This window comes from Typha angustifolia, chromosome 7 (assembly GCF_048772165.1).
Source record: "Typha angustifolia cultivar Huaian chromosome 7, ASM4877216v1, whole genome shotgun sequence".
NCBI classification, from domain to species: Eukaryota; Viridiplantae; Streptophyta; class Magnoliopsida; order Poales; family Typhaceae; genus Typha; species Typha angustifolia.
In genome coordinates, this window is record NC_133245.1 from 14,972,964 (window position 1) to 14,985,875 (window position 12,912).

At 37.1% G+C, this 12,912-nt stretch overlaps 1 protein-coding gene across 1 annotated transcript; it reads left to right on the plus strand.

Moving 5' to 3' along the window:
- Positions 1-4,511: 4,511 nt before the first annotated feature.
- LOC140762955 (actin-7) lies at positions 4,512-7,604 on the plus strand. The gene is made up of 5 exons (XM_073100948.1): positions 4,512-4,666; positions 5,816-5,888; positions 5,966-6,359; positions 6,546-7,159; positions 7,245-7,604. The coding sequence occupies exons 2-5, from the start codon at positions 5,829-5,831 to the stop codon at positions 7,308-7,310; spliced, it is 1,134 nt and encodes a 377-aa protein (XP_072957049.1). The 5' UTR covers positions 4,512-4,666; positions 5,816-5,828; the 3' UTR covers positions 7,311-7,604.
- Positions 7,605-12,912: the final 5,308 nt, after the last annotated feature.

The window sequence follows — 12,912 nt, forward strand, 5'->3', positions numbered from 1 at the left end:
AGTGCCGTAAGACTTAACCAGAGGATTTGACTCCAATTCTTATGCACTTTTGGTTACGTTAGTCGTAGTTGGTAGGCTAGCTACCAGATTAAGAGTTAATAAAGCTAAATAGAATTTTTTTTCCCCTATAAATATATGCTCCTACTTCATTAGAGAGACATAGTTAGCCATCTAACAAGTCCATTATGCTACGAAGCTTGCAAACTTTGCTCTTCCTTGTCCTACTAACTCCTGTGATTGTGAGCCCTTCAAGAGACCATGGAGTTATTAGCTCACTCTATAGAAAAGTTCAACCACTATCATCTTCTCCTCCTCCTGGCAGCCCCCACAACGGCCATGAACGGCTTCGATCACCTTTAGGCGCGAAGAACTCTGTCGATCTGCCACTGGTCACGATTAGTCAAAGAGCTCCTCTTTACAGGCCGCTTTCGCCGCAAGGCCAGTTAGGCCGTTCTTATACACGTCCGCAGCCACGGCCACCAAGGCCGCCGTCGCCGCCGCCGCTACCGTTGTAGTTATCATTTAAATATGCTGCTCGATCCTTGGATCAAATCGAAGGGCCGATCATCACATATGTGTGTTTCCTGTCTAAGTTGAAGTTCATGTTTAATTCACAAGCTTAAGTGAGGAGTGTGTCACATCGTCCAGTGAGTGAGGTCATCAGCTAACTGACTTCTAGCCCTCTAGGGCTTGTTGAATGAAATGAACTAAAAGCATGGCGAAAAGAGCCCCACATTATTACTACACTTGGTAGTAGAAAATAGATACGAATCCTAATCTAATCCCTTTCTATGGGCCGAGGACCAATAGTATACATGGAATGCCCATGGACACGACTAGGCGTCGTCGTAAAGCTAATTGCAAAGCTGCTAGTGCCACCCCCACCCACTCCCTGGTTGCTTGCTACCTACTTTCCTACACCCACTTTTGCCCTTTTCTTACTTTCCAACCCTACCAAACTTTGACCTTCACGTCCACGATAACAATTGTTTTCTTTTCTTTTTTTCCTTTTGAGTATTAGTATATCCCTATAAATATTATTATAATATAGAATATAGTTAATTATACTTAGATTTCGCTTTCACATTTTCCAGAATTCTATTAAATTTTTCAGCGTCATATAAAACTGCCTAAAATATTAAAAATATCTCAAATACTCATTCTACTAAGTCTTTATTATCTCTTCCATTCTATAATTTATTAAGTTCAAGTCACGTAAGTAACTATGTAACATATTTATCTTTATATATTGAAAATAAAAAATAAATAAATAATAGTTTATCGAAATATATATATTATATATATCTAGTCACGATTATACTTCATATATTATGTTTAAAATCAACTACGTGTAACTTAAACTAATTTGGAATACAAAGTCATGTTTATTCATCCAAACTCGATAAAAAATGCAAAAATAATATAAGAATGGACATCAAAATATCAATTCTCAAAATCAAATAATCTTGTCTGTATCTTCTCATTCCTAATATTAGGAGTTTGGAATCTCAATTATTGTTTCTCTATTATCATGTACTTTAGAAGTCCGATGACTCGATATATATATAGCAAAAATTTAGATTATAATAAAAGTTTAGAGGTGGATTGATTCAATCTTTATAGACACAATATCTAAAAGCATAATTAGTTAGATTATGAGCAATAATATTATTATACTTACGCAAGGTTGATGAGGTCTACGGACAATCGACACTCCCTGCTACGATCCAACTGAGATACCACGCCCAATAGATTTCTGGATGACCCTTCGACCCTACTTCGATACAACTAAATTTTCTCGTCAGAGTTATAACACCACGGTAATAAGATGATACATATCTTATTACAGCATAAGTTTCAAACTGTATGCTGTTTGGATGGGTTTTCCAAATCTCCAATCAACTCTTCCTTTCTTTCCAATCAAAATCCATTCCTTTATCCTGGGAAAGAGAAGATGATGAGGGATGTGGGGGAGGAGTTATCGGCGATCACCTCTTTTTTCCCCTTCCAATCTTTCGCGACCGCCTCATTGCCATCATCGGCGGCGGCGACTCGGCCAAAGAAGAGGCCAATCCCTTCCAATCTTTCCCAGCTACTTTAGAAGCTAGATTAGAAGAATTCCGATCTTGATCTAGGTGAAAAGGCCCCCGTGGGACTTAATTAAGTGCTCGACGGTGTTGGTCGCGTCGCCTCCTCCATGGGAAGCGACTGCATCGCCAGATCCAATGTTTGCCGCCCTCTAGGGACGTCTTTATAGCAGCAATTTCCCATGACGAGGGCGATCAACCTCAAGAGAGATCAAGAGAGAGAGGAGGTGACGATGAGATCATGAATGGAGAGATGATAGAGAGTAGGGAAAGCGCATAGCATAGATAGAAGGAAAGCACTAGGGAGAATAAGTTCGTGATTTGCCCCTTCCGTATCATCGAGGCCGATGGTTGCAGCCGACACCATCACCCGCCACCTCCACTTTCCTTGCGCTGAGCACTTCCGTGCTCGGTCTCTTTGCTTCGACACCCACATCCTCTCTGAGACGGTCACTTCCGTTGACTTCTCCTCCCACCCCTTCCACGTCACCTCCAACTCTATTGCGATTGAGGCCACACTGTCATCGTTGCAGCCGGCATCGGTACTATCGCCCTCTGCCTCCGCTTCTCCGATGCCGAGCACTTTTGGAACCACGAGATCTAACGAGTGATGGAAGGCAAAGAAATGTGTAACATGAGAGGTGAAAAAAAACACCCGATCATCTCAGTTTTACTGCAATATTAGCATATTTCGGTCTAATACCATAGTAAATTTTAACTACAAGAAGTGCTGTCAAACACTTCTAACTATAATTTTAGTATAGAGTTTAAAATACCATAAAATTAGTTAAATACTATAATATTATTAGTATAAAAACAAGCTGTTCATGTAATCCAAATACCCCGTAGGAATCAAAAGGCGGTAATATAACACCAACCCAAACGCACACTTCAAACCAGTCAACGCCGACAAAAAAATTACTTTAGTCAATTGACCTACAGGCTCCTTGTACCATTCTCATCATCCTCCAAACTTTATTTACCGAGTCAGGCTGCCTATTAAATTTAATATAAAAAAGGTAGCTTTCGTGACGAGTTCCATCCTCTTTATGTTAAGCCACCGATTTTATCATCATTTTTACTGAATTAAGTTAACACATCTAAAAAAAATAGTAAGGATATTTACATCATATATAATAAATTATAAATAGATATTTTTAAAAAAAACTAAACAGAAGTTAGAGAGGTGTGTACACCATTCATCCACTAGAAACGATATTTATGTTAACTATTCTAAGTTAAAATACATCTTATTAAAAAGTAAAGATGACACTACTATCTATAGTTCACAATTAAACACCCAATTCAACTAAATGTAATTAAAGGTACATATTCAAACCAAAAAGAAAAAGTAAAACTAATTAGGATTTCTCATTACCTGCAACCAAACACAACCTCTAGTGTTTTAAATCACAATCTATCTTATAACAATCTCTATCTGTCTCATTGGCCGAGCCCAATGCTAAGTCTAGTAGGTTACGGCCCATTCCGGCCCACCGACTTCCTTTGGTAGGCGTTGTCGTAAAGCTAAATGCAAAGCTGCCGCAATGCCGCCCCCCCCCACCGACTTCCTTTTCCCACATCCACTTTTTGCCTTTCTTTTCTCCGAACCCCACCAAACTTGGCCTTCACGTACACTGTACACAATAATAATTCTTTCCTTTTGTGTGTTGCCACAAGTGCTATTAAATTTATTTAAAAAGTAAATTAAAAAAAATACTACTACTGGCTTAAACATTTTAATGCATAGAAAAATTAAGAATAAAATCCTCATACATGTTATATATAGTTGGCGTTTACAATAACACTTAAAAATTTTAAAATATAAGATCAATCCATCTTAGTTTTATCAACTGTTTCCATCATATTATAGCTGTACTTTATCCATTATGTGAAGGCCTAAAATACATAACATGAAAATACCAATCAATCCGGATGCATAGATTTAAAGGCTCATACAATTTAATTGTATTTAGTTTTTTATTTAACATATAAAATTAAATGTATATATTTTCTATAGCTAATATATATTTTGTTATAATAGAGAACAGACATATGCATACTAAATTTCATTATTATTAATTGAGAAATTAAATACAATTTAATTAGAAAAGCTCTGTAGATAAAGCCAACTCTTTGCCCCCAGGTGTGTCACCTTAGTCACTACGGGTTAGTGTGTGGTTTCACATCCACCACACTAATCTAGTTAAGTCGGGCCCACTTTGTTGGACAGGGTATCAAAGTGGGTGTACAAATATATTTTCTCCACTCCCCTTGGAGAATATCTATATATATATATATATAGTAATAAATTAAAATTAAAAAATAAGAAGAAAAAAAAGGGGAAAGAAGAGAGAGAGAGAGAGAGAGCTATGATTTCTTCAACCCCACTTTCCAGATCAGCTTATCTTTACATCTCATTTCCAGCATAAATTAAACCTCATTTCATGTGGGTGTTATTTTATTTTATTTATTTTCTCTTCTCTTTATAGCTTTTTATCTCGCCCAGATCTCATAATCCCCCATCACTCCGCCTCTGCTCTGCTCCGTTCCGCTCCGCTCCTCTCCTCTCCTCAAAGGTGAGTGCTTCCGATCTTTCTTTTCGACCTTTTTTTATTCGATCTGCCAAGATAGATCGGAGTTCCTCGGCGTCAGATCTAGGGTTTCTAATTTATGCTTTCGAGTGGATTAGATCGGTTTTAGGATTTTTGGAATTCATTCAGAGAAAAGGAAGAATCTGATGCTTTTGATCCGATTTTGTTATTATTGACGACATTTCTCAGTTGTAGTTGGTGAAGCCGTCCGATGATGCGAAAGATTCTGGTTACTATGCTTAGGTTTTGATTTTTGATGTAAATAATATTTTACTCACAAGAAGCAAGTCAAGCACAGGTACCTAATTCTGACAGATTTGGCTTCTCTAAGGAAGTATTAGTATGTTTTGGTCATAAAACCCTTCGAATAGTAAAAGATTTGCTAGCTAAATGGACTAGGGAATCGGGATCTGTCTTCTTTCTTTTATTGCCGAGACATGGACAATGTTCTGCTTTGCCGATTAGGCAGTTCATTTGACTGAATCATCTTGGTGTCATCAACCAAAAGAAGAAAGCCAAGTTGGATTAAATAGAAGCAGGTGAATGACTAAATGTTGGTTGATGCCACTCACACAGATTAGGGATTGCCTGGATGCTTGAAATGAGAATTGGTTCTTATTATAACACTTATTGGGAAGTTTGAAGGCAAAGTTGAGTTATTGTTGTAGTTGATGAAGTAAAGGCTGATGCTAATATATCAATTGGTTGGTATTAGCTTCGCAATGTCAAAATTGCTTATCCAGTAGAAACATATATGATTTGGGCAATGGCGAGCTGCCTTGCTGCTGCTTATACCTTTATACTTTTTGGGGGGGTTTTCTTGGATACTTTTTTAATTGGATTATTCTTGGATACCTTCTGATTAACTGCCTCTGTCAGTAGGTTGTCTTCTTAAATGCCTAGCCAAACCATAGTTAAGAGTTCCTTTGCCTTGGAACCATTAACCATGCGACAACCGTGCTTGCTGATGTTGCTAATTTTCTTGTGTGAATATTTCTTTCTAATATATCATATATCTCATAACTAACAAATCAAGACATGCTTTCTTTTTACTATTAGTTTTGCATTTAGTGGTGTTGACTATTTGTTCTTACTTATTTGTTAGCAAAATATTGAAATAAAAATTCTTGGCAGGTGGTTGTAAACTATGGCAGATGCAGAGGATATTCAGCCCCTTGTCTGTGACAATGGCACTGGGATGGTGAAGGTGAATTAATCGACTTTGTAACATGAAATCTTTCTGAAGTTATATGTATTTAAGAGGTGCTTTGGTTTATTGGACAGGCTGGTTTTGCTGGAGATGATGCTCCACGGGCTGTTTTTCCAAGTATCGTTGGCCGGCCTCGCCATACAGGTGTTATGGTTGGGATGGGACAAAAGGATGCATATGTTGGTGATGAGGCACAATCAAAGAGAGGTATTCTGACTTTGAAGTACCCTATTGAACATGGAATTGTGAGCAATTGGGATGATATGGAGAAGATTTGGCATCACACCTTCTATAATGAGCTTCGTGTAGCCCCAGAAGAGCATCCAGTTCTTCTTACAGAAGCCCCTCTCAATCCTAAAGCCAACAGAGAGAAGATGACACAGATTATGTTTGAAACCTTCAATGTCCCTGCTATGTATGTTGCCATTCAAGCTGTTTTGTCCCTTTATGCCAGTGGTCGTACCACAGGTACAGATATTTTTTTTTTTTTGGGTTTACTATTGCGTTTCATTATCTGGATAGCAAATTTAAGTGAGTTGCCAGTGCTGAAATTGGATATGGAAACTTGCCCTCACTAGTAGGAGGGGTTAGAAATACTGCTCTGCTGTTGCAGGCACATTTGAAGATATCATTAATGGTTTTCATTTGCATTAGGTATTGTGTTGGACTCTGGTGATGGGGTCAGCCATACTGTTCCAATTTACGAGGGCTATGCACTTCCACATGCCATTCTCCGTCTTGATCTTGCTGGTAGAGACCTTACTGATTCTCTTATGAAGATCTTGACTGAGAGAGGATACATGTTTACAACCACTGCTGAGCGTGAAATTGTTCGTGACATCAAGGAAAAGCTTGCCTATGTAGCTCTTGACTATGAACAGGAACTCGAGACTGCGAAGACCAGCTCATCAATTGAGAAGAATTACGAGCTGCCAGATGGACAAGTTATCACCATTGGGGCAGAACGTTTCAGGTGCCCAGAGGTGCTCTTCCAGCCCTCTCTCATTGGCATGGAAGCCCCTGGCATCCATGAGACAACCTATAACTCCATCATGAAGTGCGACGTTGATATCAGAAAGGATCTGTATGGGAACATTGTTCTCAGTGGTGGATCCACAATGTTCCCAGGCATTGCTGACCGTATGAGCAAGGAGATCACTGCGCTTGCACCGAGCAGTATGAAGATCAAGGTAGTGGCACCTCCTGAGAGGAAGTATAGTGTCTGGATAGGAGGTTCAATCCTAGCTTCCTTGAGCACATTCCAGCAGGTAATTTACTGGACTTCCGTATTGCTTTCACACTTTTCGCTAGATCATGCCTTTGAGGGATCTAACCTTTTATTATGTACAACAGATGTGGATATCCAAGGCAGAGTATGATGAATCTGGGCCGTCAATTGTGCACAGGAAGTGCTTCTAGATATTATCCGAGTTTCTTTGGCTTGTATCTGCGCTATATTTGGTGGTAGGAAGTGATCAGAGCGTGAGAGACATGTTTGCTTGTTGGTTGTGCCTCTTTGAGTTTTCCCAGTTAAATTCTAGCTCTCGTCTTTTATGTATGATAATATATATGATCTGTAATAGTTAGGAAGAGCTTTGCACTTTGTTTGTAGTTTGAATTGGTGAATGCCTATTTGTTTTCCGTAAGTTTATGGCACGTTGATACTGATGATACTTGCAATTCTGATCCTTCTTTTAATATTGTTGAGAACTATGTGTACTTCTATGGTAAATTCTGAGCATGTAGCTTGCCACAAAAATCTCTTCGTGTCTTCCAACCACACATTTTGGAAGGCCAATGCCATTATACAGTTGTTGGTTCTTACTTTTCTAATTAACTAATTAATTATTCATTTGTTTATCGTTTGTGTAATAAGCTTCATATATGATTTGCATCCTCCACTGGGCCACAACTTTTCCTTGTGAACAACTCCAATTTATTACCCTAATGATCTATGGAGAGATCATACTTTTGAGTTAGTTCCATGTTTGTGATGAGTATTACTAGGGATGCTTTCTTTTTCTTTTTTAAATAAAAAAGAAAAAAAAAACTAGCAGCACATGGATAGCTAGCTCACTTGTACCACTTTCTTTTTAAATACAAGCCACTGAGCCAGAGAAGAGAGCTACTATTCATAAAAAATAATATTTCTACTTTCTAGATCTTGAATCACAACCGACCATAGGAAAAAAAAAATGTCATTAAGACTTTAATCAATCTACACTCTGAATCAATTCAAACTTCCATGCATGAACGAACTGTATCATGCCTTCTTTGCCATCAGATCCTTCATATACTTGTCAGTGATTTGGAGCTCCACAAGCATCACTTCTATCTTCTTGTCAGTCTCCAGTAATGACTCGTTTAGATGCTTGCCGCACTGCTTGGCGTAGCCCATCTCCTCTTTCACCTTCATCAAATCTTTCCTCATCTTAACGAGGTTCTTCTCCAATTTAATTCTACTTTTATCCTTGCCATGGCTTCTCTCTGCTGCCTTTCGATTGGACGGGTTGCCTTGTTCATCATATAACCATTCTTCTCCAATCCAAAACGAGCTCTGATCATGAGAAGCACCACTATACTGTGAGAAACTTAACATGCCGTTTTGACTCATATTTTGCATTTCTGCCTGCCTGAAAGATCGTGAAGGGGAAAATCCATTGCAATCTTAGGTAATTTGGGAAATATAATGCAAATAGGTTTTGTTTACATACTTACGTACCAGGAACTAAGTTGATCCTTGCGATTATCTTCTCCAAGCTAATTCTCTAGGCTGTAAGGATGAGAAAGAACAGAGAGAAGTGTGAACAACACACGCCCAAATAACAGTAGTTAATTTATAAAGATGAGCTTATGGTAAATATGGCACCTAATTTAACTAAGTTATTTTTTTTTCATGTATATCCTTCTAAAATCTCCTATTTGTGTATGTCTTTGCAAAGTTGATATTTGCATTTATGTCCCTAAATCTTTTTTTAAACTTTTTTACACATTTAACCCACAAGAGTAACTAAATAACTGTAAAAGTATTGAAATAACCTTGTTCTTTTTTGTCTTTGCATCTTTCAAATTACTAAGCTACTAATCCATAGTTGTTTAAAAGTAACCCAAAAGGTATTCATATAAATATTTTACATTTTGAAGGTCTAAATTGTATACACAGAGATAAGAAATATATAAAGGTATACATACAAATAACAAAAACAAGAGAAAAAGAACCGATTAACTAAACTAGTAGGTCGGTCATCAGGGAAAATTGAGTCAACTATAGGAGGGCAATTAAGTCAAGCTGATGGTTTATGACTCGGTCGTCGTGTCGACAAAGTAGGCTAAATATACGCGGATCCAGCTCATCAGGACACGATCTTACGTAGATTTTGGTGTTAAAATAATGAGTGGCGTGTGTCTACCACGCCATTGAGCAGATCGAGCACGGTACCACACCGCCCACTGTATTTCTTTACATATATTCTTTTTTGCTTCTCTTTGGAAAAGATCTTGGCGTTTTATATGGAGATGGTCGGCTTGACATGTGATTATGTTAGCAGTTAGATTTGTTAATCTTAATTAATGATTTGGACCGTGCATTAGGGCAGATCCCGTCCAGGTTCGTTCCACTGCCCCTCCAATGCTTATGCACACCAACAATGCGTCATTACAACAGATCTGTCCGCACTGAAATTTTTTTATCCACTTAATGATTTAAATATTAAGATAAATCGTTGAATATGTGCGATCGATACATTGCTATGTTCTGATAGACTTATACGGCTCCGCCTAAAATTGACAAGCAAAATTTACAAGAGAAATAACAATATATGAATATATCAATCAAATACATCTACAAAGGAGAAGTAATCTCATCAAGAACTACATTCTACAATCTACATCGTATTAATCTACCTACAACTCATTCACTCCCGGATCCATCTCTTCTCTCACCTATACGAATGATCGTTCTGAGCTAATAGATCTTGCACATACTTGTCGGTGCGATTGAGCTCCTCCAGCATCACCTCTATCTTCTTATCCGTCTCCATTAATGACTCACTCAAGTGCTCTCCACATAGCTTGGCATACCCCATTTCCTCCTTCACCTTCATCCACTCCTTCCTCACCTTATTAAGACTCCTTTCCATGACTCGCCGTTCTTTACATTGGCTGTTATCTGCTAACTTTCCACTAGAATGCTTTCTACTTCCATGAGATGAGTTACTTTGTTGCTGGGCATACCATTCTCCTCCATTCCAATACGATCTTTCATAAGAAACAGCACACTGGGAGAAATTTAACATGCCATTTTGAGTCAAATGCTGCATTATGTGATCTCCTGTGATCAAAAGCATCAAACATTGTTTTAGTATTGTAATTACATTTCAATGTTTCTGGTACAGTAGAGGAAATACAAGATTATCATAAGTATTTCTGGTCTACGTTACTCACCCTAGGTTGATGCTGGAAAAAAAATCTACTTCCGAGAGGATGAGAAAGCCTGCAAACGAAGCGAAGACAATGGAGAGAGAGAGAGAGAGAAAGGAGTACTGTGGAAGACACACGCCCAATTGGTAGATATTTATAAGGATTAGATTGTTACATTTATTAGTGCCAAATGGCACCTAATACATTAGGTGAAAGTGATCAATCATTAAGTCAAATAAGAAGAAAAATGAATCCAAATGGTGGTTTCTGAGAAGAAGGGCTAACAAATGAATCCAACTCATACACGTAGACTTAGTCATGAAGTTATAAGATTGCTGTGCGGCTGCCATGAGAATAATCTGATCAAAACATCTTTTAGGTACGAATGGCATTAAACTATTGTTCAAAAACTCATTGAGTCAATGAAAAATTCATCTGAGTTGACTCAGCAAAAAAAGAAGAGAAAAAACTCAAGCTGCATCTACATAGTTCCTTAGGTTTTGGATTGACGAAAGGATGAATAGCATAATCACTCTCGGCCCAGCCCAATCAGATTAACAATCAGCAAAATTCAATTAAATTCATTGAGCAATCTGAGTTTTATGTTACTGGACGAGTCATGAACATTAATATATTTATATAATTATATTAGTATTTGCCATATCTTTAAAATTACTTATTAAAAATAATGCATTTATGATCTAGGTGAGTGATTTTTTCTTTCTCCTATCTATCTATTTATTTTATACTCAAAAGACCCAAATCTGGTCATTTAACTTTCGAGTGAATCGAATCGAAATTTTGGATCTTTATACACTGCATTATAAACTAAGGAAAAGGCGTGTGCCGGCCACGCGAATGAACTTGGAAAGTGATGCGAGTTTGGTACCTTTTGTTCACTAAATTTAATGAATGGCGTGTGCCATCCACGGTATCGAATAAGTTTAGAATAGTACCAAAAACCACTACAATGATTCGTTTGCTTCCTTGATATTTTAAGCCTCTAGATTAGCCTCGGTGATGGGAACGCATACGACCAAGTGGTGGTTACTATGATGCCTTCCTTGGATGCTTTCCAACATATCATAGTGGAAATTAATCGACACCTTTGTCTCCCTCGACTTCTTTAGATAGACCATTGGGCTCTGAGTTGGTTAATTTATTTGCAGATTAGTTGTTAGGGTTCTTATCCAAGGGAAGAAATATTAATATTAAATGAACCATTACTTTCTTGAGGTGGTTGAGTGGAACAAGTGGACCTAACGCACCATGGCTTGAAGGCAAGTTGGGAGAAAAAAAGAATAGTTTGACACCAAGATAAGTAGCTAGATAAATTCTGCCATTATGAAGCATTAATTCTTAATGGGAGATTTGGTGAGCTGCTACATTGTAAACCGCACAAGTCTCTCTCAGCAAATTGATAGGTTTTCAGGCTTCATGAGCTAACTAAATTTTAGCTAAACATCCATGGTGGGCTTGTAGATAAGGTTTATCATATCATTCTGGTGGATAATTCCATGTATATAAACCAATAACCACCTTAGAAATTTTATTTATCTCCGTAGCATAGCATAGATCAATGCATGCTGGAGATAATTCGCAAGCGATCACTATTTATCGCTAAAATGGATGATAATTTTAGTGATGGCTAACTATATAATGTAGATAGATATTATAGCAAGAACGTCCATTTACAAAGTCCAGAGGTCTTTCATTCAAGAATGAATCTTTAGATAAATTTATGTTTCAGATTTTGCTTTGTGAAATTCACTTGGTGTACCTAGATATTTTAAATGCTTCTACTGATTAGGATATATTTGTGGATCTTGTTTTATTACGAGAATATGGTGTACAAGAAGATGGCGATTATTAATTAAACTTAGCACATATGACATCATATCATCAATAAAATTCGAAAGCACATACACAAGAAAGGCATTTTTTTAATGTTTTAAATTTATGTGGAGATTAAACAAGATGCTTGAGGGAAATGATATTTTTCAAAGGAGGTCTCTTATTAGAGTCGGTGGTTAAATGAAAGCATATAAAATGCTCTGTGACTTTTATCTGAAACCCTTAAAGGGATCAAAAGTCTATGATTGATTGTACCAGATACTGTTACTGAGCATATCTAGTTCCTCCTCAAAAATAATGTTGCATAAATTTAAAATCACCCCATATAATTATGCCTAAAGAAGTTAAACTATCATCTAAACTTTTATTTGTGCCAATTTGGTCCTCTTGTAATTTAGATTAATGTGGAACTGTTAGCCTTTGTATCCAAACTAATAGAAAAAAATATAAATTATTATAATAATCTTGTGGTATTAACATTCCTATTGTTTGAATAAATACAAATTTTCTACTCACATTCTTACGATGACTTAAAATTTTCTTCCATGATCATTACATATAGAGGGAGGAATATTGTGATAGATAGATATTAAGTAAGATTTAAGACTTATAATCTTAAATTAGAGAAGATAGAACAGACTGAAAGTGCATCTTATTTTAAAATTGAAGAATAATATGGGGTGACTAAATTTAATAGTGGAAGTATAATCTTTTACCTTTTTATTAGTTTGGATAGAAAAGTTAGTAG

Coding starts and splice junctions, on each gene's coding strand:
- LOC140762955 (XM_073100948.1), top strand. CDS start 5,829: ATGGCAGATGCAGAGGATATTCAGCCCCTTGTCTGTGACAATGGCACT. Junction 6,360..6,545: donor TGCCAGTGGTCGTACCACAG/GTACAGATATTT, acceptor CATTTGCATTAG/GTATTGTGTTGGACTCTGGT. Junction 7,160..7,244: donor CCTTGAGCACATTCCAGCAG/GTAATTTACTGG, acceptor TATGTACAACAG/ATGTGGATATCCAAGGCAGA.